This window comes from Cinclus cinclus, chromosome 12 (genome assembly GCF_963662255.1).
Source record: "Cinclus cinclus chromosome 12, bCinCin1.1, whole genome shotgun sequence".
Classification (NCBI taxonomy): domain Eukaryota; kingdom Metazoa; phylum Chordata; class Aves; order Passeriformes; family Cinclidae; genus Cinclus; species Cinclus cinclus.
In genome coordinates, this window is record NC_085057.1 from 8,847,600 (window position 1) to 8,874,410 (window position 26,811).

Genomic DNA, 26,811 nt, shown 5'->3' on the forward strand with positions numbered 1-26,811 from the left:
CCCCCAGACACATTGAGCAGCAGCGACTGAGAATATTTCCCTTCTCCAGAAGGGACCCACTGTGATAAATGCTTTGTGCCTGAGCCTTCCAGATTTCTGTTGGCCTAAGCCTGCAATGCAGCAGGAGTAATCCACACTTCCCAAATGGCAGATAACCAAAGAGTTTAAGCAATAACTTCTGCATACTAATAAAAATATGTTTAAATTGCATCAGGGACAAAATAGTACAATAAAACATGGCAACAAACAGAAGAACTGGAAGAAATAACTGACGTTTGAGAGGCAAATGAAGCCTTTGTTAATAAAATGTTCACAGAACAGATGATTAGCAAGAGGTCTCTGCTCATCTACATCTTGCTAATTAATGGAATATAATCACAGAAAAACGAAATCCAAAATTAACCCAATTTGTGCAGTTCTTTTCAAAGGCAAACTGGAACAAAGAATCACCTTCTCATTTTCTTCCTTTTATGAATGAGCTCAGTTTGTAGGTAGCTGCTTTGTTCTGCCTTCCTCCAGAAATGAGATTCTGACATTACTCCCTGGTTGATTTACCAAACTCTTTTCTTTCACCTCACAAATAAAAGGGAAGTCAGATCTCCCCGCAAGCGCTGAGACTGCATAAACAGCCATGTGCAGCAGCTTATCAGTCCTACAATCAAGGTCACAGCACACGGCCAACCCCCAGCGATAGTTGCCGAGGAGCCCGGGGCACAGAGACAGCACACAACACTTGTGGCTTCAAAGGCTCCCTTGATGGCACAATCCACTTATTATGCCAACCCTCACAGATGAGTAAGAGAGCACTGGGAAAATTACCCCATCCAAATAGTGTAGAGAAAAGAACTAAAAAAGGAAAGTAATGGCTACAGCTTCACATTCAGCACTGCTGGGCCACAGACAAAGGAACACCACCCTTTAGTTTGGTATCTCATAGGTTATACTGACCCGAGTACCTCTTCCAAGGTACCAGGACAACAGTTTATTGTGAAGGAAAACAAAGCTGTGGGCAATTTTCTGACCTTTTCAAATTACTAACAACCTCAAGACAGTATTTAACATCGGGAATATTTAACAAGGGAATATTCCCATTCCCTTTAGAGACAAAATGGTAGGAAGGTCAGTTGAAAATAAAGAACATCATTCAGATACTGTTTCCCCCTCCCAAAAAAACCGTGTTTTAATGCCTCCACTATCCTCTGCGGGATGAAAACAAAACCAGGAGTTTTTTCTTCTCCCCTAACAAAAGCCACAATTACAGTAAAAGCAAAACTATTAAGGGACAGATAGAACTAGTGATATAGTTTTACAGACAAGTTGTTCCAGAAAGTCAGCCAAAAAGATTTGCACAATGGATCTATCATGCCAGGAGATGAGACAGCAGATCCTGATAAAATACCTATGAGCAGAGGAGCCATATCGAGAGAAGCTCTGGACAATGTGAGGCACTGCTTAAAATATTATGCATATGAGAGAGCAACTTCCTTTCCTTACCAGTCCCCAAAGGGCTCCTTCCGTTGTGGCAACAATGGTGGCAGCTCTAGGAGTGTTGTACATCAATGCCAGCTCCCCAAAACTGCCATGATTATCGTAGCGGCCAACACAGCGAGACTGGTTGTCTTTTGCTACAACAATATCATACAATCCTCTGGAAAATAATGGAATAAACACTTTTTATTAGACAACATCCCAGTACAAATCTTGAAAACAGCTTTTTGCTGTTATACAAATAGCCCTTTTATTGCTGTGTGAGATGGAACTTTTTGAGCTTTCCAACTGCCTGATTCTCTGCTGCTTCCATGTACATGGTTTTCACAATAATTGTCTCTTACGAAAGCATTTTGCTCCTGATAGATATGGGCAAGATCTACTTGGTTTCCTCTGCACAATATTTTGACTCTGCTGTTCGGGCCAGGGTGACAAGTGGTTTCATCATCTTTAACAGTGACATTTCACAGCATGTGTGTTGCCCATTGAGGCCTCTTTAGAGTTACTCAAATCCATCTCTACCATTTTCTCAGTGCCAGCATTTCTACAGGACCTTTGGGACACACTCAATCCAACTGCTCACCTACTACTACTTCATGTTTGTCTCAACTCCAGCTTCAGGGTATGTATATATCATAACCCCAAGATGTTCTGAACCTGCTGATATCTACCCAAGATCTCTGAACAGATCAAGAGGAAATGTCCAGCCACCAGAAATCTCCTTCACATTGTTCATACCCAGCTGTAACCTGTTCAAATTCGAAAGGCTTCCTATGCCCTGTTCTCCATGAGGCACACTTCCTACACTATAACCAAGTGAAAAGAACAGTATTCCAGAATTTACAATCAAACAAAAGATTACTCTGATGGAGTGCAGGCACAAGTACAGAAAGTCACAAGTCAAGACTCAAATCTGCATCAAACTGAACCACAGGAACTGCCGATGAAAAAAGAACCACTGTGCACAGAAAAGTAGCCCTTTGAAAGTCAAACAACTGTCTGTAAGACCTTCAGGACTGTCATGTTTGGGGCTTTAAAGACTAATTTAAAAATACAGTTGGAGTAGGCTTGATTAATCCTTAGCTATGGCAACAGAGATTGTTCAGGGACTACCCACTGGCCTAAGACACTTCATGATACAAAATGTATCATGTCCAGGAGAAAACCAGATAGGAAATCATCTTCCTGGCTTTAAGCAGCTGAATACATGTATAATTTTCCCAACAAGTTCAGATCTTTGTCAGAAGAAACTGTATTATATCCCACAACATCACTAGGCACATAAGAAAAAAAGAAAATTAATGACCAGAAATGGTACCAGGGAGGAAGGCACATGAGACTGCATTAACAATCCTACCAGACACCTTATGCCCTACTCCTTACTCACATCTAGGACAGTAAGAAACCAGCGGCATACTGAAGCAAACTAGAAAAGGATTAGTGTTGATGGAAAGTGTCACTAATTCTTGTAAGGTTTGGTATCTATTTAATTATTCTCTGAGAGGCACCAGAGGCAACAATCTTCAGAGTTGTTTTTTTTTTTTTTTTTTTTTGTCTGGAAGAGACAGATGTGAACACCTTAACCAAGAACAACTTCTTGCCATCCTTCAGCCTGAAAGTCACTTACTAGTGCCATTTATTTCCAAGTAACTATAGCCACATAACAACCTTCAGTCAAGCATTCAGCTGTCTTTGGCCCAAGGATTAATCTTGTGATGCAACACTGGGTGACCTTGGCTCAGCTTTATTGAGAAAACTGTTGCTGAGCTGTGAGAGAGTCCATGAGCTAAAGCCCTGCAAGATAAGAAGAATAAAAACAGACTGAAGTGTAATTGTTGAGATGGTAATCATTACGAGCCCAAGGACCCAAGTGAAAAGTACTGACATGAAAAAATACAAAACCCTCAGGAAAAAAAAAACAGAAAAGAAAAAAAGCAGAAGAGGGCAGCTCAGCAAGATTGTGGCTCAGTTTGTGCCAAGAGGCAGCAGAGGCCAATGCTCAATCAACACAGACCCTGCAGGTGCCTCCTCAGCAGCAATGAGCATCCCATGTTCAGCCATGCAACGCATCCCTCTGAGCTCTCCCCTCCATGCAGAGGGCACTGAGCACCTGCTGCATCCTCAGGTTGTACCTCCCCTGCCTGCTGCCCCTCTGTGCATGGTGAAAGACATTCAGACATGAGCCACCTCGTGAGGAAGTACTGCAAGCAGAAGACTTTAAGAAAAAAAGGCCAGTGACACAAAGTCACTGTTCATTTAGACAGAAAGAAACTAATCCTCAGAAATATTTAGGCATTAATTACTTGGGAGTAACAAGACATGCCTACTCATGACAGAGGCAGAGACCTCCAAACCTGCACTTGCAAACAATTAGAAATATCGTGGTTTTCCATAAGGACCAGCATTCTAGTATGCTTTTGCATGAAAAAAATAAATGGGTGGGAGGTGGAGGAAGACTGGAAAGGGAGAAAGGACTGAAAATTCCTAACTGCAGAAGTTATTCCTAGTAACCAAATAGCTAACAAGAGTTGCAGCCAAGTTACTGTTCAATGCAAAGGCTGTGTCACTGGACAACACCAAGTTTAATCTCCTTCACTGTACAACCTTCCTGCCACATAATTATAACTTGAGAATAATACAGAACAAAAACCTAAAAGCCTGAAAAATTCCAACACAACTATCTCTTGACAGAAAAAAACCTGTTGTGGAGTAACATTACACCAGTAGAACAGGGACCATAAAAGCATTTACGTAAGTATCTAAGATAAGCTTCTACTTCACTTCTTCATTTTAGGTTAAAACTCATAGCAGAGAGCTTTTAAGAATCAACAGGATAAGAGCCTTGCACAGAAACAAACCAAGATAGGCTGATGGCATCTAACATTTTTGAGAGGCTCCCAAACTGAGTTTAAGTTTCCTCAAAATCAGGAACCACTGCTGTGCACGAATGTCATCTTTGCAGAGCTGGTGGCTCTGGCTCCCGCAAGTTCTGATCTGCAGTACCTTACTCTTATCTGTAACAGCCTGATCTCTCTGGTGAATGTGGCAAGAGAAGGAACTTGGCCTGCCTAGCCAAAGACATGGGATTGGATGGAGGGAGAGCAGTTGAAGGGTGTAGAAATGAGGCACTGGTTTAGGCTAATGGCTTGGTGTGGGAATGGGCATACAGTCGGAATGTATTTTATGCAGCCTTAATGTTATGTAATTTCACTAACCAGAAAGGGAAATGTCCTTAAAATTAACAAGAATCACTTCAAACGACCTATTTCTAACCTAGAAATTCTTCTGCAAGTCAAAAGCCAACAACCTGACTTGAACTGCTTTGAAAGCATTTCATATAATATTAATGGTGCTATTATTTCAGTGATAAACAAGATAACAGTGTACCAAAAAAGCAGTTTGCTAAGATCATGTTTTCCAACAGACATTTATGAATCACTCAGTAATATTCTGTTTAATAGTACAGTTTTGCAGAAGGAAATAAATCCATGTTCCTAATTACTCTTTGGATATGGTTATTCAAATTAACATTAGCCAGATTTTTTTCCAAAAGGGCAAACGATACTCAAAATGTCCATGCACACATGTATGTATTATATGCCTGTTACACATATAACATGATCCCCAAAATTATTATGTGCATTTCCTTGATGGAAGAAATTCCAAAATGGCATCTTTAACTCCACAAATGCAAATCACAACCAACAGAGGCAGAGCAAACCCAACTCTCTCTGAAGTCAGTCACTAAAACTAATTGAATAAAGTTCAGGTTTTTCCATGGTAGCAACTATTTTTATTTCCTATATTCTCCTTCCTGAATATAATCTCCTACCCCTTCCCCTTACCACAGAGCTACTTTTGCTGCTTTTCCCCTTCCTTCAGAAAAAAATATAACCTGCTCTAGGGACAACATGAAATATGGCTGATTTTAAGCCGTGCTTATGCTGATAGGCATAAAAACTAAACTGAGCAAGTAACTTTCCTTCAGAAACTGTCCTGTAGTAAACATTCCCTGCCATTTCTAAGAAGCTGAAAAGAAACATCCTCTGCATTTCACAGGCACAGCTGCTTACCTCTCAACGACATAGAAGTTATCTCCATCATCACCTTGGTCAATCACATGTTCCTGAGGTTTCACTTTCCTCTCAAACATGGCATCAAGGACCTGAGACAGCTGCTCCTAGAAAACAAACAGGAGAAAGGGGAAAAACCAACTATCAGAAACCCCACCTTAGCATTACTGCTGGACAAGGGCAAGTCCTGGAACATGCACCACACTTTTGTCCATTTCACTGTACAAAAATACAAGTAATACTGATATAACATGTTGGATTTCTACTAGCAGCTCCTTCCTTTCCATCTTATTAATGTAAGTTCAATAATGTAGACAACCAGACCTCTAGCACAGAAGAGCCATTATCTCAAATTTATGTCCAAATGGCTCAATTTTCATATACCACAAGCACACATGTACCTTTGGTATAATCTGACATAGCTTCACTGCAATGGACACACATCAATTCATATCAACAGTACATGTATTTCATTGTATGTGTGTCTAGAAATGGCACCACGAGCTATTAAATTACCTGTACTGTCATCATCTAAGAGCCCCAGTCATGACCAGGACTATACTGAACAAGACTCTCCATAGACACATTTCCCTGGACAGTTTGTTGTCTTAGAGAAGCTGCAATTCTAGCCCCAGATGAGACAGGACAGGTACAGATGTGGAGCCCACACAGAAAATGGGATAATGCTGGTCTGCACAGGAGGCTCCAGCTGGATTTCCCTGTTGAGCCATGACTAAACTTCCTTCTTTTGCAAGCAGCACAGCCAGAGAAACTGTGAAATCCAAGAACAATGACACCATATAAATGCCCTGCCTTGACGCTGACCTGCTTTACCATCTTTGCTATTCCCAAGTCCATTAACAATATACTTTTGCTGCATTTTCAATGACCAGATGTTCAAAGTTGAAGATGCAGATCACAGCTGAGTTTCTAAAAATACAGTGCACGAACACACAAACCAGTCTTCATGCTGCTGATTCCCTGAAGGTGGGAATTATCATTGCAGTATCTCTTGGCACCACTGCACTGAAAACATTTATTAGCTTTTAAACAGAATCCTATCTTCTTGTCTTTAAAAACTGTGTCTGGACTTTCAGATCATATTAACTGTACGTAACAAAAAATTGACTCCATTTAAGATTTCCTTAAAATGCTATTACCTGATCTAGGTTTTTGAAGAGCAGGATGTCTTTACATGCTTCCTGCAGTCTGCATCGCTGTTCATCAGTTTTTGGATGAACTACCTTTAAAACAAAGTAAAACAGAACAGTCATGACAACAAAGAAATATGATTACAGACTAAACCTTCACTTCAGTATGAAAAAGCTGAACAGAATTTAAGTGTCAAAAGTATACAGTCCTTTTTTATTGTTTGCATTAACAGTATTTATATATAAACATATAATGCAAGACAAAATGAAAGACATGTAAGAAAAATATCATGCTGACAATTAACATATGAAAAATAATAGTGAAGAAAGATAAGAAGAGGATGCCTTTTTCATTCCATTACCTTCCCTTCTACCACAGCCATAGCCACAGTCAAAGCTTGAACATATGAAACAGAGGAAGAAGTGAACAGTTTTCTTCCTAAACTCTGGCTATATTAGACCTAGTATAATTACTGTAGGCACATAGGCAGTTTATATCCTACATGACACACATGAGTCTCAGCCCATCCAATAAGAAGTTATTGAATAAGCATGCTTTTTTCTAACAAAATCACTTAAATAAAAGCTTTGTTGTCTGAGATATTTTGTTACTTCCTTCCATTTAGAAACATTAGGTTAAAGGAACCAATACTCAGTGTAACAAGAAAATGTATATATATTTATAACAATTGTTAGGGGCTAATTATGAAAATATATTTAAAAATTAATTACCTGACATGTACCACATTAGCATTTCTTATTTCTGGAATAACAAAGAATCCAAAAACCAATTGTAACAGTGGGCAATTATAAAAAGTTATTTTCCAAAGTTAAACAGGTCTCAGATCCTTGTTTTAAAAGGAAACAGAATATTGAATCACCAGTCAAGAAAATTAAGACTTTTGATTGAATAAATGTGTCCAAGTTTACAAACATCTGGATAACCAGACACTCTCAGTAGTTTTTTCTTTTTATCTCATATAAAATTATTTACTAATTATATTTATGAAATATCTCTTCTTTTTAAGAGAAATTATATTAGACTTAGATTTTCGTTGCAGAAGTAAAAGCATCCCTGCAATGGAATCTGGAAAGGAACACCAGAAGTCCAGGGAGAAAACACTGATTCTCACCCACCAGGCTACCAGATAAACTCAGACAAACCCACCTCTAAAGAAATACAATTACAGTATCTGGATTTGCAATTCCTAGAAATTTCCAACTTTCCAGATGAAGATTAAAAAACAGGTGGCCACAGATTTAAAATATTTCAACCAAGCATTTCTCCTACCCAGGCAGAACTGCTCTGACAAGAAAGACAGTAAAAAGCATGTGAGGAATTTTAAGCACCCATGAAGAAACAGCTGTGGTAAAGCTTAACTAATTCTTCTCAACTGCATCGATGATCTAGGAATTACCTCAACAAGCCTTTAAGAGAATTAAGAAAGGAAAATAGCCAAAATTTTAAAGATATTAAACTTAAGCACAGCTCTTGAGTCCTCTGAAGTAAAATTGTATTAAAGCTGCAGTGACCGAAAAGGTCCATGAGACAAAGTGGCTCTAAATTTCGAAGCAATGTGACTTTGCACATGTCACCACACCACACTCAGCACGAAAAGCACAAGTGGTAAGAAAAGGCAATGCACATCTGCCTGTCAATCTGCAGAGAGAACCGTGCATGGACTGATTCCCTCACTCTTACCCTTTGTTCTGTATCTTCTTCCTCTTCATCTGGATTGAAAGCTTCAGCACAAACTTGGAAGAAAAAGAGAGAAGAAATAAGTACAAAGAAGTAATTACAAGAGAACATCAAACAAAACAGTTTAAATACATTTCTTTTATTTTCCTACAGGAAAAACAAAATCACTTTTCATGTTGTCATTAAAGTGTCAGAAGCTCAAATCCTGTCTGTTCTCTGAGTAGGCAAAGCATGGCTCTTCTCAGACTCTCATGTTAAGTCTGTGACTTACTAAATAATCTTGCCTAGCAAGTACTCAAGCATGGACACAGATTTCCTTTCAATTGGTATCAAAGCATATCTCCATTCAGGTTCATTTACAAGCATCTTCTCCAAAATGCAGGTGGAAAATACTGCTGCTACACTGCTTTGTTCTTTGCAATGCAGTGTTCAGAGCAAAACACTGAGAAAAAGGAGCACAAGGCACTCACTTCACCTCAACTCTGATAGGCAATATGTATATTTTGGGAGTTTTTTTGATACAGAGAAAACATGTTTTCACAGACATTAACCTGGGAAATTAACAGTCAGCTACACCATAGTACAGTCTATGAAAAAACAGTGCTTAGTCCCATCTTCCACACGTTCCTCTATCTTACTACATTTTAACCAAATTAAGATCCACTGGTGATAAAAAAACTCTGAAATTTACAGACTGATTTTTTTTTTTTTAAAGGATGAGAACAGTCGTGGAAAACTACACGCTATAGTGTATTGGGACAAGGCTCTGTCAAACATGTCATTGTACCTACAGGATAAACTGAAAGAGGCAATAATGCAGAGCTGCTGAAATTTCAAACCTGTTTTTGTTCAGTTTTAATTCTTCAGAAAAGACTTATCTTCAGTTATCTTAACATTTACAGTGTTGCATAGTTTTACAATACTAAACACAGACACTCTGGCCACCAAAAGCCCACAATTCTATCTTATATTTTCTTATTAATTCATGAGTAATTACATTTCTTGCATGTCGAAGTGATCTGCACATTCCAACCACCTGTACAGACAGTCAAGGAAAGTGAGAGTCAGTCCTGTTTTCATCACACTGTGCTCTTACTTTAAAAAGGGTGGTCTCACTTCTGAGGTTATACATTACTTATAAAATTATACAAGGAAACAAGACAAGCATTTTCCTTTGTACTTTATCCAGCATCCTGACAATAGTGAAGACTTGGCAGAATGCCCAGAAGCTCACTGCAATGACATCTAACTGCTGAATGGGCTGAGAAAGTTTAAATAAAAAAACAGAAAGGCTAGAATTCAGCAACTTGTAAATAATTCAGAAACGCACACATGCCTATTGACCCTGTCATCGTGCACTCAACTGGACTATAAAAATGCAAAACCCTAGCATAATTTACTAGGAAAGTTTTGCTTGGTTTTGTGCGTCTTGGGTTTTTTTATTTGGTATTTTTTTCTCCCTATCTAAAAGATACAAGTCTTTCCCAGGAAATTGGATTTTAATTCCTTTTTTTCCTGGAGAGAATGAGGAGACTCAAATACAACAAGCATTCCACTTACGAAACCGCAATGTAAAAACACAATCATATAATCATTAGGCATCAGGCATTTAGAGAGTAAGTATTGCTCATACAATAAACCCATTTAACAATACAGAAACAGTGTACTGACAGTGCACCTACCACTCACATGCTTTTAGTTTAACAGAGCCACCCACACTTAGGGCAGATACTTGACAAAGGATAAACAGCATTCTTCTCCAGCTGAAAAAAAATATAGTCCATGCCAGAGTCCAAAGATGACTGGTTTATGGGAAGCTACAGAACTTGGACTGATAGGCTGATCCACTTAATATGCAATAGAAAGTCACTAACAAAGAGAACATTATTAGCATTTTGGTGTGAAAGCTTTCCTCCTCCTCCCATTTTACAGTAAAGATCAAAGTCTATTGTGAAAGCTTTGGATTTTCTAATAAGGAACAGTTACTAAGAAGAAAGGCTCTGTGGTTTAAACGTAGTTTGAAGTATGGTGAAACTGGAGATAATTAACTCTCTTCATTTTTTCCAGTGTATCTTATGATTAACTGGAGTCCAATTCTCTATTAAGCACAATGTTACATACTATAAATCAGATTTCTGTACATTTCTAAAAGTACCTGGTGTATAAGCATGTTCAAGTCACATATGTAGGAATTCAGAGATCACTGTACCATTCTACCATTCAAATTTTAATATTAAGCTGCAAATTTCATTTTGTTCCTACCTCAGCTGCAAGGAAGTTATTGCTAAAATTGCTTCAGAATTCAGGAAATTCTCTTCAAAATTTCCTTGGGAAAACAAGCTTTATTACCACAGCTAAAACTAGAGCATCAGAGCAAAACCTTATCTTAAAACACACATCAAAGCAACACAGTCATCAGTAACTTCAGTATGAAATGGCTTTGGCTAAGGTTTGTAAATGTAGGTTTCCACTATTTCATCTTACCCAGCAAGGGTGAAAACAGCTCTCAAGGCCCACCAAGGATAAAGACAAGGACTTAGTGCCCTTCCCTTACATGTGGAAAGCACCTCTGTAATGCCCATGAACGGGCACCACAGAAATACAATAAAAACATGGCAAAATACACTTCTTCCCATGCTGTCACATAGAGTGCCTCCCCATTATATTTTTCATTCTTCACCCTCCTGCTGGGATTTCTTTTTCCATGGAGAACAGTAGGCCAGATGTTTTGACTTCAACTTTGGACAGCTCTGATTCACTGTGTATTTACTTGCAGGCAGAACTCTAACACTTAATGTAACATATCTGTTGCAGTATGCTTAAAAAGGGTGAGAGACACAAAATTCTCAAGCTTAATTAATATTGTGATATGCTGGAAAGCCAACAGAAAGCTTTTCAGCCTACTCATAACCAACAGTATTTCCCAAGTACTTTAAAACGTGACTAATGAAAAGAAAAAGCAGCATTACATCAAACCCATCCCATGTTTTATGGTGCAGTAGGTCCAATTTTTCTTTCCACTATTTTTAATTGGTAAATCACTTGGGGAAGTCTGTACTGTTGAACGTAAGACTTGTGTGTCAGTCTACCCTCCAAAATATTTCATGTTATCTGTGCTGCTTTGCTATTCTTCTGGCTGTAAAGGACACCCATAACTACCCTAACTCTGCCAATCCCTGTCAGAAATCTAGGGAATTCCAGGACTCCTGAAGGTTATTCATTTGTGCGTTACAGTACAGCCAGTCCTAATGAAAAAACATCTGATCTTTCATCCTGACAGAGTGAAAAACATCCTTGACCCATTATTTGGTACGAGACTGAATTCACATATTAACTATTTAAGTGTCCCAACAAAACAGACACTCTGAGGCAAGCTTGTTCTCAAAAGACTCTCTTGAAAAGTGCTGTTTTTCAGACTCATTGAAAAGGCAGTTGGAAGGGATCTCTCTCTCAAGGTCACCCAGTCCAACCTACCCCTCCAAGGGGAGCTATTTGGAATTGTGGGCTGGTTTGGGGCTGACCTGGAAACCTCCTAGGATGAAGATCGCACATCTCTCTGCTAACTTGTTCCACCACCCTCAGGGGAAGAAGTTTTCTTCATGTGCAACCTAAAGCTCACCAGCATCTTCATATAATTTGAAACTTGTGAAATCACACCTTGCCTAGCTGAGATTTTCATCACAACTCTGTCCCTGAGCAAGTGCTGAGCAAGAATCCATCAATGGAAGTTACACCAGTGTGACACATCTACAGCTCTATCAGCTCACATCATGCAGACCAAGATTCCTTCCAAATCTACCCATACATAGTTCAAATAGCTTTGGAACATAAAAAACAGTTTTCAATTTTGTGAAGCTTTAAGATAAAAAGAAATTCAGGCTTTTATCCTACCATCTACATTTAGTCTCTTTTAGCTTCTGCAGCTCTCATGCTGCACCTTCTTTGGCTTTCAAGAACATCTGTTAACACTTCTGAAGGCTTAGAAATGATACAGCTCCATCGCTGCTTTGTTATGCAGGTGACAGCATCTGAAAGCAACCGAGATCTTTGTAGCTGCAGCAATGACATCAGCAGTGGATGGGTGAGGGGGAAGCAAGGGAGAGAAGTAGCAGCAAGACAAGTTTGCCAGTACAAACACCACCTTTGTTTATGCATGTTTTAATCATTCTCAAGATAATATTGTTCTGCAAAATATGTGTTTTGTCAAGATCAAAGTCCTTGCACTCTATACAAATCTGTATGCAAATAACAGTTGAGCATTTAGCTCTGGCAAGTTAATACAGCCTCTGAGAAAAATGCACACCATCCCTGTCCCTAACAGATCACTGTTTTTTTTCAAAATAATAGCCAAGAGGCTGATGCCTGAACACCTTCAAACACACACACAAAAAAGGAAATTCATATTTTATGTAAGGCAAATGTATTATTAATATTTCTGTTGCTACTGAAACAAGTAGCAAATAGATGCCCTGTCATATATTCTTTTCAATTTTGGATCCCACCTTCTACACTTAAGAGTGAAACCCTATTCACTCTTCCTTTTTTATGAGGATGCATCACCTCTGATTGATTCTATCAGTTCCATTAATAAAAATCCACTCAGAGAAGTACATATAGAACCACTTTTCCAGTTACTTATTCAGATGAGTAATTGTAAACTCTGTATAAGGCAGTGTTCTTTGCATGTTCTTTGAGTTTGTCAAAGCTTCAAGCATTTTTTAAGTCAGTATCTCAAGGGACAGATGCATAACCTCTTCTGGGAGCACTATGCCAGCTGGAAAGATGACCACTTCCAGTGGCTTGTCATTCCCTCTGACAGCTGAGCTGCACTTCAAAACGATGCAGTCAGATGAATTAGGAAGCTTGAACAGCACTTAGACACAGGTCTTTGCTGGCACAGCTAAATGTGATTTTCCGCACTTGGAAAACAACTTCAAGCTTCCTCTCACTTCTGTTGCTGGTTAGCTCAGAACTTCTTGCTTTAGAAATTGCACTTTGTGTCTCAAGTGAAAGATCTCACCATGTCAAAGCAGACGACAGATTCATACCTCGATCCAGCAAGTGGGAAACAGAACCTGCACCCATTTGCACCACCTGAACCATCTTCACATTTATGACAGTTGGAAAGAAAAGCAATACTGAAACCCAAAGAACAGTTAATATGTGCAGGAAAATCATCTGCTTCAGCCTTCAATTCACTAGTGAGAACTGACTGAAATAAAGGGTAATTTTTTTTTAAATCAATGTTTTTGCCTCAGCCCAAAACTCAGATCTTGGGTTTTAAAAGACTGGTCTTTATATGCCACATGGCAATCTCCAGATGCAGGACTGCTCACAGCAGTACCACCTCCTGACTTTACTCTTAATTCTCATAGAGGCATAACTGAGACATGATTTACAATAACCAGGACTTGAGCAAAAAACACCCCATCAAACTTCTGTCAAATACCAAAGCAGAATATTCAAACATGCAACCACTTGCATGGCCATATATGTCAAAGCCAGTATAAGATTTTTTTCAGTGGAGAAATATTTAGTAATTATTCATTTCAGGGGGAAAGGAGAAGAATGGATTTTTGGTTCTTGAAACAGCTTCAATGTAATTTAAAGTTAAAAGGAAACTAAATCAAGTCAGCTCTTCACAGGCACAGTTCTTCAGTGTTACAGATTAACTACAAAGGCACTCGGACTCAGCAGGGTTGTGCCAAACCAGCTCTGTCCAGTCAGGATTACAGGTTGAGGCACACTCCACACTTGGTCCCAAAGCCTGCTCAGTCTGAAAAGCTGCACAGATCGCTTTGTCAGGCAAAGAAGCCTATGAGACACTAATGATGGAGCCTGTAATGCCCTAAAATCCTGCACTGTTTCACCTAGCTCTGCAGAAAGTCACTGTTGCCTCTCTTGCACAACAGGCTGAAGTGTTCACCTGGCTCTATCCAAAGCCTTGCTTACAGCCCAGAGTCAACCTGAAAATGCCCAGCTCTTATGTGGACATTTCCTATGTTCCATTTCTTTAACAGAGTAACAAAACTGAGGTCCAAGGCAGAGCTTGGAGAGACCTCACTCTAGTTCACAGTGGAATAAACACTTTTGCCAAGAGAAGTGCACGATGTGTTACAGTGCTTACTAACCTTGCTTTTAGAAATCCTTGATAACCATTTCCTCACCACTGTTATGTACTTTCCAATAGCATTATCTAAATCACACTTCTCCAGCTTGTTCTCTTTCCATCAAAAGAGAAACGCAACAGTTCCGACAACAATGGCTTGTGACAACACTGAAACACCATTGTCACACACTCCTACTTCATACTACTTTTCAGTAACAAGTTCAGAACAGACTGCACAATCAATTATAAATGCCACCTTCTATGATAATGGGATTTTTTTCTTCACAGGAAATCCAACTTTACATGCACAGACACCTTTTCTCCCAAGCTGCGTAAGTACAGGCAACATAATAAGCCCTTTAAAATCTGACAATTGGTTGACAACTATTTCCATATGTGCATTTGCTTTATCTATTCTGACTAATGCCATTTTCAAATATTCTTATTACATTCATAGAGTTTAATAAAAATCTGATTGTGTTTCTTTAAAAGGCTTTCTCGTCAGATGTACAGTAAAACAACTGAGACAATGCCTTACAGCAGAACAGCCATTAAAATATTTTTTTCTCCTACTACAGAAAGATTTGGCAAAGTATTTTAAATTGTATTTCCCTAGGGGCAAACAAGAACTTTCATGATGAAAGAACTAGAATAATAAACGGAAAGTAAATAATCACAGTCTCTTTTAGATTCATATCTTTACACACATGTAATGAAAGCATTACAAGCAGACAATACTGCTTCAACTATTAAAGACAAGCATAAAGCACTTTCAACAAGATACAATGTGTTCCTACTTAACTATTATTCCTAGGTAGTCTTTGTTCAAGTTTTTTGTTTTGTTTTGCTTCGCTTAACTCCTTCTGTAACCTGCAAGATCTGGCTTGGAAACCACCCCAGGTTAAGTGACTCAGGGATACAGCACCAGACAAACCACAGACCAAAGGCTTCACAGCACCTGGGAATCTGCTCCAGGGATCTGGTAGGAAAAGACATTCCCTATCAAAGTAAAAGACAACTTGTCAGGGGTCTTACTGAACTGCAACAAAACTTCAGAAGACAATCCTCAGCTTGTATATCTTTATTTAAATCCTTCTTTATTTAAATCCTCCACCTACTCAGGAGCAATTAAAACACAAAAACTTGTGCCAATGTAGGACTAGAGACAGAATTCTCCTAAGCACTTCTCCTACCTCTCTGGTATAACCAAATGAACATGACATTTGACTTTTTTTTTTTTTTGCAGCTAAACCAACAGCTGTTTATCATTGTATTTACTTCATTTAGTTACCTATTTAATTACATCAATGCACAACTTTTATTTAATGCAGTTATGTATGAGTTGTGCCAAATGTTTTAGCTTGTCCTTCCACTCTGCATGCTCACACATTGAAGGGTTATACTTTCTCACCTCACTGAAGCCACATGATGCAGGAGAATAATGATAAACTCATGCTTGAGGCTGTAATTCCTAGACTAGAATTTTTGATAATTTGAAAATGTACCGTTTCCAGAGGACCTATGATGAAACCACTCTGGTGATTAACACTCTGCAAGTCTCTCCTGTACATCTGGAGGAGCCAAGGGACAATATTGCCAGATCTCACAGAATCATCTAACTAAGCCACACCTGGGACTCCTGCACTTTGGGCTTCCATGTCACAACTCACAAGAGAGCCCAGCATCACATCAGACACTGGTGCGGGACTTGCAGTAAGAGATAAGTCTGCATGAAAATTAAAACAACAGAAATACTTCAATCATGGTAGAGGACTAACAAAAATAAGAAAGTTTTCCATGTGGCTGATCACTGGAACAAACAGCTCTGGCACTAAGAGCAACTACCAAAAGCAAAATACTGCTCTTTCAATCTTAAAACAGTAATTTACTTGTATTTCTAATTCCCTTTACTACAATTAAATAGAAATCTAAAATGGAAGCAGGGTATTTTGGAGTTACATATTATTCCATTTGGTGAAACCGGGGAAATTCAAATAGAGCAAGTTTTATTCTTGCAAGTTAAGAAATCAGAAGACTGAAATGGATAAACATGCTGTTGACCTTGTTCAAGCCTTCTAAGAGAGCCTTACCGATGAGATAGTCATCCATAAAAAAGGTCTCCTGGAAAACATGATGCTACTACTATTTCAGAGCACACAGATTCACAATTGTACAAGCAAGCCTTCTGCTTTAATGATTCTGATTTAGCCCATCACATAAATCTTAACACATTTCCAAATGTGTTACGTAAGCAAGGGAGATAGAACCAGAAATTCAGCACCAATAATGCTTATGTGCCTGAAACAGTGATACTTTCTCTGAGTTAAAAACAGCACAGAGAATGTTCACTTTCCATTCATTTTACAACAGAACACCACATGTTCCAAGAAATGGCTCAAATATATGCCTTCCTCCCAAAAAAAGGCATGTAGCTTACAGGCTTTCAGTTACAAACTGTAGATAGAAGAGAGAATTTAGCTGAGGAATAAAATAGAAAAAGTATGTTTCTAGTATAGAAATAAATTTTCCTTCAGTTTACAGATCAAGGCATTATTTTGTTTTATACTTGCAATTCTGTCACATGAACTGCTAAACCTGCAATAAGGCAACTAATATTTTCAAATCATCTTGAGAAAAGTGCAGTAAAGCACTTTTTGCCTTATCATTTCATTTAGCAATGAAGATTACCCACATCTTTCTGGCATCTGGCATCTGTTGTGATAGAGAACTAAAATATGTCGAAGTGTTAGAAGGCATTTCTGAAACCAATTATATGATCTGATTTTCACAGATTTCAAGAGAATGGCCAAATACGTTAAAAACCACATTACCCTGAACAGAACATCTAACACCTATTTACCTGCACCAACAGGGAACAATAAAAAAATCAGCATGGCTTGACACAAAAGGATTGTGTGCAGAGGAATGATGTGGAAGCCCCCAAGTCCCTGTGCTTGGAAACTACTGCTTCCTTTCCTGGCACGCTGGAAAAGCAGGAAATGTAGGAAGTTACTGTGGACCCCTTGAAGAAAAAGCTGGCAGCTCACCCCCATTCCTGTGTGGCTACTGAGCAATTCCAGTGGCCTGGTGAGCACCAGCCATGGCTTGTGGCTCATTCACTCTTTGATTTCCAGAATGAGCAAACTCTGGACTTCAGTGTCTCACTGGATAAATGGATTGCCTTTGCAAGAAATACACAGTGAAGTGGTCTGGCAAAATACTAATATTGGATAGCATTTCATCAGGTGGAACTTGTGTGCCTTACTTATTACCAGTTTTGTTTTTTTCCCATTAGAGAAGATTAGTGGGTTTAAGAAAATTAGGGTCTTTCCTCTATCAAATTTTGGAGACATAGGAAAAACACACCGAATCAGGTAAGTGCTTCAGGCAGCCAAGTATCAACACACAAGCCACCTCCCAAAGTCAAGCCCTTATTCAAGTCTTTCTTCAAATGAGTGCTCACAGCAGTTCCTGAGATTGATTTAATATTTCCTCTAGTGAGTTTTCATATTGCCATTATATTCCCTATAGTGAATTTTTCAGAAAAGTTTTCTGTTACTTTGGGCTACACACAGACTCAACAAGGTGCTCTGGTCTTAAAAACGACAAAGTAGTTTCTGAAAGTACATCCTTTCATATTTAAATCAAGTCTGTTTAAACTCTTCTGTTCTCCATGGATAGACTATTTGACCTCTTTCACATTTAAACAGAAGTAACAGCAAACTGAACTTGATTGAGTGTATTAATCAATATAGGAGCATAACAATACCTGTGACTTTGTCAAAAACTTTGTATTAAAATAGAGATGAAGCGCAGCCTTATATATTCACAAGAAAAATGCAAATCACATCTGACTCTGAGGTCATTCTAAAGATACATCACAGCACCAGGTTTTGCACTAAGTATTAAACTGCCTTTTTAAGCCTGTACTGTGACAGGCATTTTGAGATTTCCTCAGGTGTGTTTGACCAACAAACCATGTTGGAATGTTTTCATCTGGGCTTTAATTCCTATGTTTAAAACCACCCGGAGCTCAAACCAAAAGAAAACAACAACACCAAGCCCCAAAGGCAATTCTCTGTCACACAAAAGAGAAAAGTTAAATTCCAACCTATCAAAGGGAAAATTAAATTTTATTTCAACAATCAGCTGAAGGCTGATATTTTCAAATCTATTTATGTATACAAAGATATGGACCAACATTTATGTAGGCTTTTTAAAGATCTTTAAAGTAAAACAATTACTGGAAGCTAATCACTTGAACCTTTTTGCTACCTGAATATTTTTGAAAAACTTATCCATATTGCATTACTTGCTTAAAAATGTGCATTGCTATACTTAAGATCCCAACTCATAAGGGATAATTTCAGTTAAAACATTTGACTTTGGACAAACAACTTCTATTTTTTATGTAACACTCTGGCCACGATCTATTACTAAGAAAGAATAGATTAAAAAGATGAAGGATTAATTAATTCTACGCCACTGTATCACTTACGTGCATTAAGCAGACTGGATCAGATTTATTCCGACCAGGTATTGCACTGACTTAAATTTTAAGTAAGGATGCTCACAGTGCTGTATTTCTTTTTATGTCTTTAAAAAAATCCTACAGAATTGTTCACAACACTGTGAAATCCAAGTAATTGTGCAGTCATGACTATTAATTTCCAAAAATAAGCTTTTTATTATTCACTAAATGTCAATCACATGCCAGGAATTTTTAAATAAGTCCCAATATTGCAAACAGAGAAAACAAGCTTTTTTTGTTTAACGAATAATGATTCAGACACTTTCTTACAGGAGAGCACCCACACAATTTATCACCACTTTCATCTGTCATCCCACATGCTTGGCTTTTGCTCGTATCAACATTTTTTTAAATGAATTCTTTTCACACTAGTTATGATATCAGTTTTGCAATCATTAGGGCTAGCAAAAAAAAACCCATAGAAACTTCAGGTTGTTGATACAGGAAAATGGTCCCATTTGTAAAAATGTGGATTTTTAAACTCAGAAGTCTCTTATCACCTGCCTGAAAATCTTTCAGCAGAAGTTATTATGCTATCAGTGTTGTAAGATGGTGAATAATCAATATAGAAATTCATTAAATAGCTTCAAAAGGAGAAGATGGATCATGATTTTCAAGTCAACCTCTGATTATCAGATAAATACACAGCAAAGAGAACAGCACAGAGAGAGTCATCACTCAGTCTTCTTCTCTTAATGATTTCAAGGGCTGAGATTTTTATCACTCAAGTAGTATTCTCCAAGAGAAAATACTCAAAACAACCTCCCAAGAGAAGTGCTGCCTATTGTTTCATTGCTACCACTTAGATGTCCTAATTTAACAGGGTCCCAAAACAGTATTTTTTACCAAATACTAACACACTGTGTGGCAATAATTAACAGAAAAGCTTTAGTAGAAAATTATTTTTGTTAAAGTTGTCACTTTAAAACACTAAAAGCTACTAAAAGGAATTTACTATGTCTAATATTATCATATCCTAACATCTCAGCTTTCCAGGGTGTGAAGAAAATGCTGTATTGCACTAGAAAGCACAGAGGAATATCAGACTTTAGCAACACATGCACATTATGAGATGATTGCTCATCTTTGGCAGGAGCCAGACTAATGAAGAGTTCAAGGTAAAGAGTCCCCACCACCATCAAAATAAAGAATCAGTGAGTTGGAAGAACCAATAGTCAAGGCCTCTTATGGAAGCTTATATGATGAGGAAAAGAAAAGACAAACTGTTAGGGATTATTGATTTACACCTTATTCAAAACATAAAAGCCCTCAATTTTTTTTAAATTATTAATAATTAGAAGAAACAAAAACAAAAAACCACAAAATACTGCACAACACCAAGCCATAGTGTCACATCAAATTGCTAATCAAAAGTACTGATTCTGAACCCAGCATCTGCTGGAGACACTGCCAATTGTCAGCTGTCAGGGTTCCACACAATGTTAACGTTTGTTATACACAGGAAAACAGGATTCAGTGACATTTAAACAAAATTAACTTCTACATGTGAAACCTTTATTCAGCAACCCCACCTTAGGGGAGAGTTTAGCACCCAGCTCCAGGAACAGATTTCATCCTTCTCACCACTGAGTCTCTGCTGAAAGCTGCCCCACCAAACGGACCAACTGAGGCAAGTCTTGTTCATTTGATTATTTTTTAAATTAACATGAAAATAGGCACAGATCCTGACAGTCATGTTACTATTAAGGAAATAACTATTATATATTGCTTCCCTAAATTATACAGGTCAATTATTCTGCTTAGAGTTGTTGAATGTGAAAACTGTATTCTCATCCCACTGAGGCCAAAGGAAGGCTCATGAGGGAGAACAGGCATATGCAAAAGAGACAGATTATACCAGGTCACTCAGATAAACAGAAATAATAGTAGAAAAAAGATGAAAACCTTTTGTGATACATGTATGGTATGGGTGTCATTTTGTTAGATTTTCCTATCCCAAGGAATCAGCAAGTCTGCTGGGGAGTGGGTGTTCTGTGGAATGAATCAAAAGCATCTAGAAATGGGAAATGGCAATACAGAAATCTATCAAAAAACTTTTCTGAGATATGCTAAAACTAAAAGAGGAGAAACTGCACAAGAGAGACTCTAGTGGGTGTCACACTCTTCCTTCCAAAAACACAATTAATTTTTCATTAATATCCTGCCAGGAGCAAAATTCTCCTCAGTGTTATGTACCAAATATCAATGGTCTCTTCCTCTAGTTTTGAAACAGCTTTGATATAATTGAGAAAGGAGTAATCACTGATTTCCAACCCTCCCTGCCCCATGTAGTCAGTCCCCAGCCAAGGGCAGACATACTGGAATGCACTGCAGCCTTCCATTTCAGAAAATTAAGTGACCAACATAATTAAGTTTGTCAGGAGCCTCTCTGCTTGGAGGAAGACCAAAGAATGCAATGAAGCAAGTATGAATTTCAACCCAGTCCAGTTCTAGGGAGGAAGGAATCTCTAAGGGTTTCAGGCCATTGAATCCAAGCCCGGGCAAAGGGAGTCAGTCAGCAATCCATGTAACACAGGTTACACTGGCAGAAGGCTCAGACTGATAACTCAGAGCAGCAGCAAGACAACTGCTCTACTGGGTAATTAGCACTGAAATTGCATCACAGCCTATGGCACCCTAGAGCTAGGAGGTTTTCAAATTAGTGAGGTTGTTTTTCCATTTTAGTTTCTACCACCGATATAGCTTATGATGATTTTACAAACAGGATTATTTTAATGAAGTCAGCACCAGCTCAGATACAAATTAGAGCTGACCAACTGTTTGTGTGCACACCATGGATCTCAACACGTTACATGGCCAAACATGCCACACACAAGCCAGCTATTCACAAGATTAATTTCTAGGGGAACATCAAGCTCTCATTTCTCCTTCTCCTTCCAAGCATTCCATGGAAAAGGCTGTTTCTCTTCATGAGAACACTACCACTCTGCACTTCTATAAATAATTACATGAACATGATTAGATAAATCACCCTCTTCCAGGATGACCCTCCTGGACAGTCCATTTTGAGTAAGTCTTAAAGAATGACAGTTAAATATTTATGACATTGGCAGTATTTGCCAAAATGGTTTAGATGATTCATAACTAGAAATAAACACCTAAATGAAAATACAGTAATCATTTGAATTAGATTTATTCTACTGGTTTATAGATCTCTAGAATTTGCAACAGTGCACCAAGGGAATCGTGATCATCCTGTTATCTGTAGGCAACTAATCACAACCCACCAGTAGAAAACACTCCAAGTTCAATATTAATAAATTAATAAAGCAATTAAAAAGAGATTCTCTAACTGCTATGTGTAAGAGAGCATAATAAACACTTCCTAGCCTCCAAGAACACATCTGTAGTTGAATGTTTTACCACAACAGCTATTAGCGTGTCATAAACTCTACAATCACTTTAGCAACTGTTCCTTTAATTAAAACTATATTTTTCTTTTATTTTTGACCTAATGAACAAGGACAATTCAGCCAAATACTTCAAAAGAACAATTCTTGCTTGAATTTTTCTTCAATACATCCCATGTTAGTTTTTAAATTCTCTGTAAATCTGCGATTTTGTGCATATAAATGTTGACAGCAGCAAGCAACTGAGCTCTGCTTTTCATTCCCCTTACAAACACACGCTGCACTGGAAACACAGAAATACTGGTTAGACTGACAAGGTCCACCATGGACTAGGCAGAAAGCTCTTATGAAGAGAAGACCAAAAAAGAATACACTAAATGCAATTACAAAAATGAATTATGTGCCAGCTTTTCTTCTCCATGGTTTGTTCTGCTTTACTTTATTAGTTAAACCCAGAAACATTTAGCTAGTAGGCAGAGTAATCTGTAGGGCAACATTGGTTTGGTGTTTGCTGTTATTTGTGGTTTAAAAAGACAAAAACTTTCTTACAAAAACTGCAGAATGAAAGATGCATTAGGTTTTAAGCAAGTTAACACACAAGTCAAACCAAATTCAGAGCACCAAACCCAGCAAATCAGTCACTGATTTTATGCAAGAGATTGTAAAATGTGGTTGCCTATGATGGCAGGGGACTGAGCTCAGTAACCCAGCAGAGCTCAGCCAGTCTCATTCCTGTGTAGGTCTTGACAGAAACAGCAGGTATGGAGTGAAATAAAAACCACCCCACCAAACAGCCCTCCCACCCCAAATCAGCAGTTTCTGGTTTTGCTGCCAAGAGAAGAAGAACTGCATCTCCGGGTATACACACGGATGGCATTTCCATCGCCTTTGCATTTTAACAAATCCCACACTGATCATGACCTATACAGTGTATACAGAGAGAAAATGGATTTTTTTTAATTATGGAGAGTATTCAACACACAGTAGTAATATACACATATTCTATTATTGCTTGTCTCCATGACAATTCTAATATGAACTGTAAACTCTGAATTATTCTAGCTCTTCCTGAAGCAGAAGCATTATTAAGCAACTAAAATCCTCCTTAATCTAATTGCAGAAGATAGCAATTCAATTTCACATTTGCCTTTTAGTTGTTCACATTAACCTTTAGACCCCCTAAATGAGAGAATCTGTTTATTAACTAAGAGCAGCTCAGTACTGTGTGAGCACCAACATTACATTTCAGTACCACAAAGTCGAAAAGATTACAAATACCTTCTGATCAAGGCTTAATTTTTTTAAATTTGGGAATAACTCAGCCTTTATTTAAATTTAAATCTGAAACATATTCACTCCTCATTTCTAAAATTTTTCTCCATTAGCAGGTTCCAGGATGGATTAGTTTAATTAGCAGAGAAACTGAAGAGTCTTGGGCCTCTCCAAATTAAGACACTTTACAATATATGACTCTCAATATTTACTATCAGAGCATCAAACTCCACCATTCAAAATTCAATTTTGTCCTGCCTAGATTTCTCATGTAATTATATCTCAAAACTACAGCACTGTCAATTTTTGACAGTTATGAAGTTCTCATTATACTCAGTTATTTGTTTGTAGTGGTGTAAGTACACAATCATATCCTTAATCATATCCAAGCAACCAGTAGAAAAGCAAATGAACTGCATAAGAACATTTTGCACATAAATATGTATTTATCTTAGATTTATTTATATACCACATATATATATTATCAATAATGCCCCAACATAATGAACATATCCAAGAACATGTCAGATTATCTACATGAATTACAAACTGAGTAGACTTAAAACTAGAGAGAAAACACTGAATACAATGGCATTTTCATATGGGTATTTGTCAAATCAGAATCACAACTTTCTAAACCAGCTAACTGTTAGTAAAACATTTAAAGACAAAAAAGTACCACATGCAAAGCAACTCACACTGCACCTCAAATGAAAGAACAATGCAATCTACACATAACCTTTAGTTCATGTGATACTCCTTAAAATCAACTTGTAAAGGAATTTTTTGGGAATAATAGTTTCTCATTAAAGCATTTCATACTGGTTGAGACAGATAACAAACAAATAAAAAATAAAGAAGTATAATCTCTGTCTCTAGAACAAGTGAATGGCCACTAATTCAACAACTATAAACATCAGTTGCACAAACAAGGAACTAAAACAACACAATAAGGAAGCACCCCCCCATATTTCTGCTTTCTAACTGCTCTAAATCTAACTGCTCTAACCATTGGCATCTACAGTAAATTAAGAAACAATTCTCATTTTTTCAAACAAAAATAATGCAATAATTATGGGAAATAGGGTAATAAGAGAAAGGAAATTTTTAATGTAATTCCTTTAGTCAAGATACACATTTCAAAACTATTTCAGCTACTTTAAATTCTTAAAAAGAAACCATACCTGATACTCTTCTGTTGTATCGGTTAACAACTGGAGCTGGAAAAAAAAGAAATAAAAATCAAAATTACACACTTATATTTATTATTACGAAGTATAATAAATTAATTGAATAATCATTATATACTTTTAGTACACAAACCCCATAAAAATCTCTCTTTAAAATGCTTCAGTATAAAGCTTTCATCCATTTACTTGCCAGCCAGTAAGTATTTATTCAAAATTAAACTTAATATTCCTGAAGGCCATTACATGATATAAGATGGATGGTAAGTAGTTTTGGGTTGGGTTTGTTGGGTTTTTTTAACCTAATTCTGAAAAAATACACCTCTACACAGATCTTCCAATCCTAACCTATCATCACTTGGCAGCCTCATTTACTTAGTATTATTGCAAAGCATTGCAGCACCTTAGGTCAGCTGTACTAAATGTGGATCAAAAGCCAAAGAACTTTTTGCCAACCCATTCTGTGCTCCCACACAGCACAGGCTGTGGAGCTGCCCAGGCAGTGCCCCCACAGCAACTCCAGTCATCCAGCCCTGACATCCCTGTCCCACACCAGGGCACACACTGAAATTGGAAAAGGCTGGGATGGAGGATCCATTGGTTCTTTGTTCATGCTGTAGCTATACAAGGTACTTGAGCTTTGCATTGGGATGAACTGCCTGACTTCCACTATCACACACACTTTGACATAACTTCAACCTTCAGCAAGCAGCACCTTTCCCCCTTTCACCGTAACCAAGCTACTGTCTTTGAGAGTTGCTTCAGTCCCAAAAAAAAACAAACAAAAAACAACCTGTAAAATTTCACCCAGAACAAAATCAAAATCCATTCTACTTCACATCTAACAACCAACACTATTTTCTTCTGAGTTCTTCATGTTTTCCCACTTCCCTTCAACAGGTAATTCTATTTTTCCTGATACAACCTATAACTTTCTACTCCAGTCTTTAAATATTTAAGAATTAGAGAAGCCCTTATACCCCATCAAAGCACATGCATCACAGAGCCAGATTTATTAAACATCTACCACAAAAATCTTAAAGACCCTACCAATTCTTAGAAATATCTGAGTATCTCAGCACCACCAGAATATAAAGAACAATGATTTCTTAGCAAAGACAGAACAGCTTAGCTTCTTTGGAGCACTTACAGCCACCCTGCACCTATATGAAAACACATAACTGAGAACAATACCACCAAAAAAAACATTGTGTATTTTTTAAAAAAAGAAAGGAAATAAGAAGTTAGAGGGGAAAGGAATAATCAGGCTAATTCCATAGTTTTTAGCCAAATCTATCAACAGGGAGACAATGCTCAGCCTCAGAAGAAGCTCAGGATTAAACACAAGATTATATTGAATTTTACAATTTAGATCTAAACTTCTATAGTATGACGTAATCCTTAGTAACACTGATGCAGTGTTTCATACATCAAGCTTGAAGACGTTCAAAACCACTGAATAACAAACCTGAGAATTTAAGCAACTTTCTCTTCAAATCTTTAAGCAATTTATGACAGCAGCAACTCTTCCTGCAAATAAGGGCAGGATGTATCTCACTTGCCAAAAGACACCTTGATGCAAGTTTATCTCACCTTAAGAGAAACAGGCATCAGGAATACAGATCCATTCGGGTTTATTAAACAAATTCATGCAACTTCCTGATCTGAATGTGTTCATACATTTTGCCCCATTCTTAACTTTTCCTCGTGGGTCTGCCTGTGGCCACCAGTGGTGACACAAAACTGCTCTGGATAGTAATTTGCCCTGCAACAGTACAGTCTCACATGTAGTCTGATTAACTACTCAAAATTGGCCAATTTGGACCTGGAGAAACAGGAAAACTCACCACTTTTGTCCAGAAACCCAGTTATATGCCTACCAATTCTCTAAGGTTTTGAAAAATGACAGGACCAAAACAAATTAGTTCAC

At 37.8% G+C, this 26,811-nt stretch overlaps 1 protein-coding gene across 2 annotated transcripts in view; it reads right to left on the minus strand.

The window, feature by feature from the left end:
• Positions 1–26,811, minus strand: part of PRKAR2A (protein kinase cAMP-dependent type II regulatory subunit alpha) — a 59,307-nt gene that overhangs the window by 10,559 nt on the left and 21,937 nt on the right. For both annotated transcript variants that reach the window (XM_062500385.1, XM_062500384.1), the window contains 5 exons: positions 24,879–24,914; positions 8,415–8,467; positions 6,722–6,805; positions 5,562–5,668; positions 1,495–1,648 (listed from right to left, as the gene is read on the minus strand). In XM_062500385.1, coding sequence (XP_062356369.1) covers positions 1,495–1,648; positions 5,562–5,668; positions 6,722–6,805; positions 8,415–8,467; positions 24,879–24,914 — 434 coding nt within the window. The remainder of the gene's footprint in view (positions 1–1,494; positions 1,649–5,561; positions 5,669–6,721; positions 6,806–8,414; positions 8,468–24,878; positions 24,915–26,811) is intronic.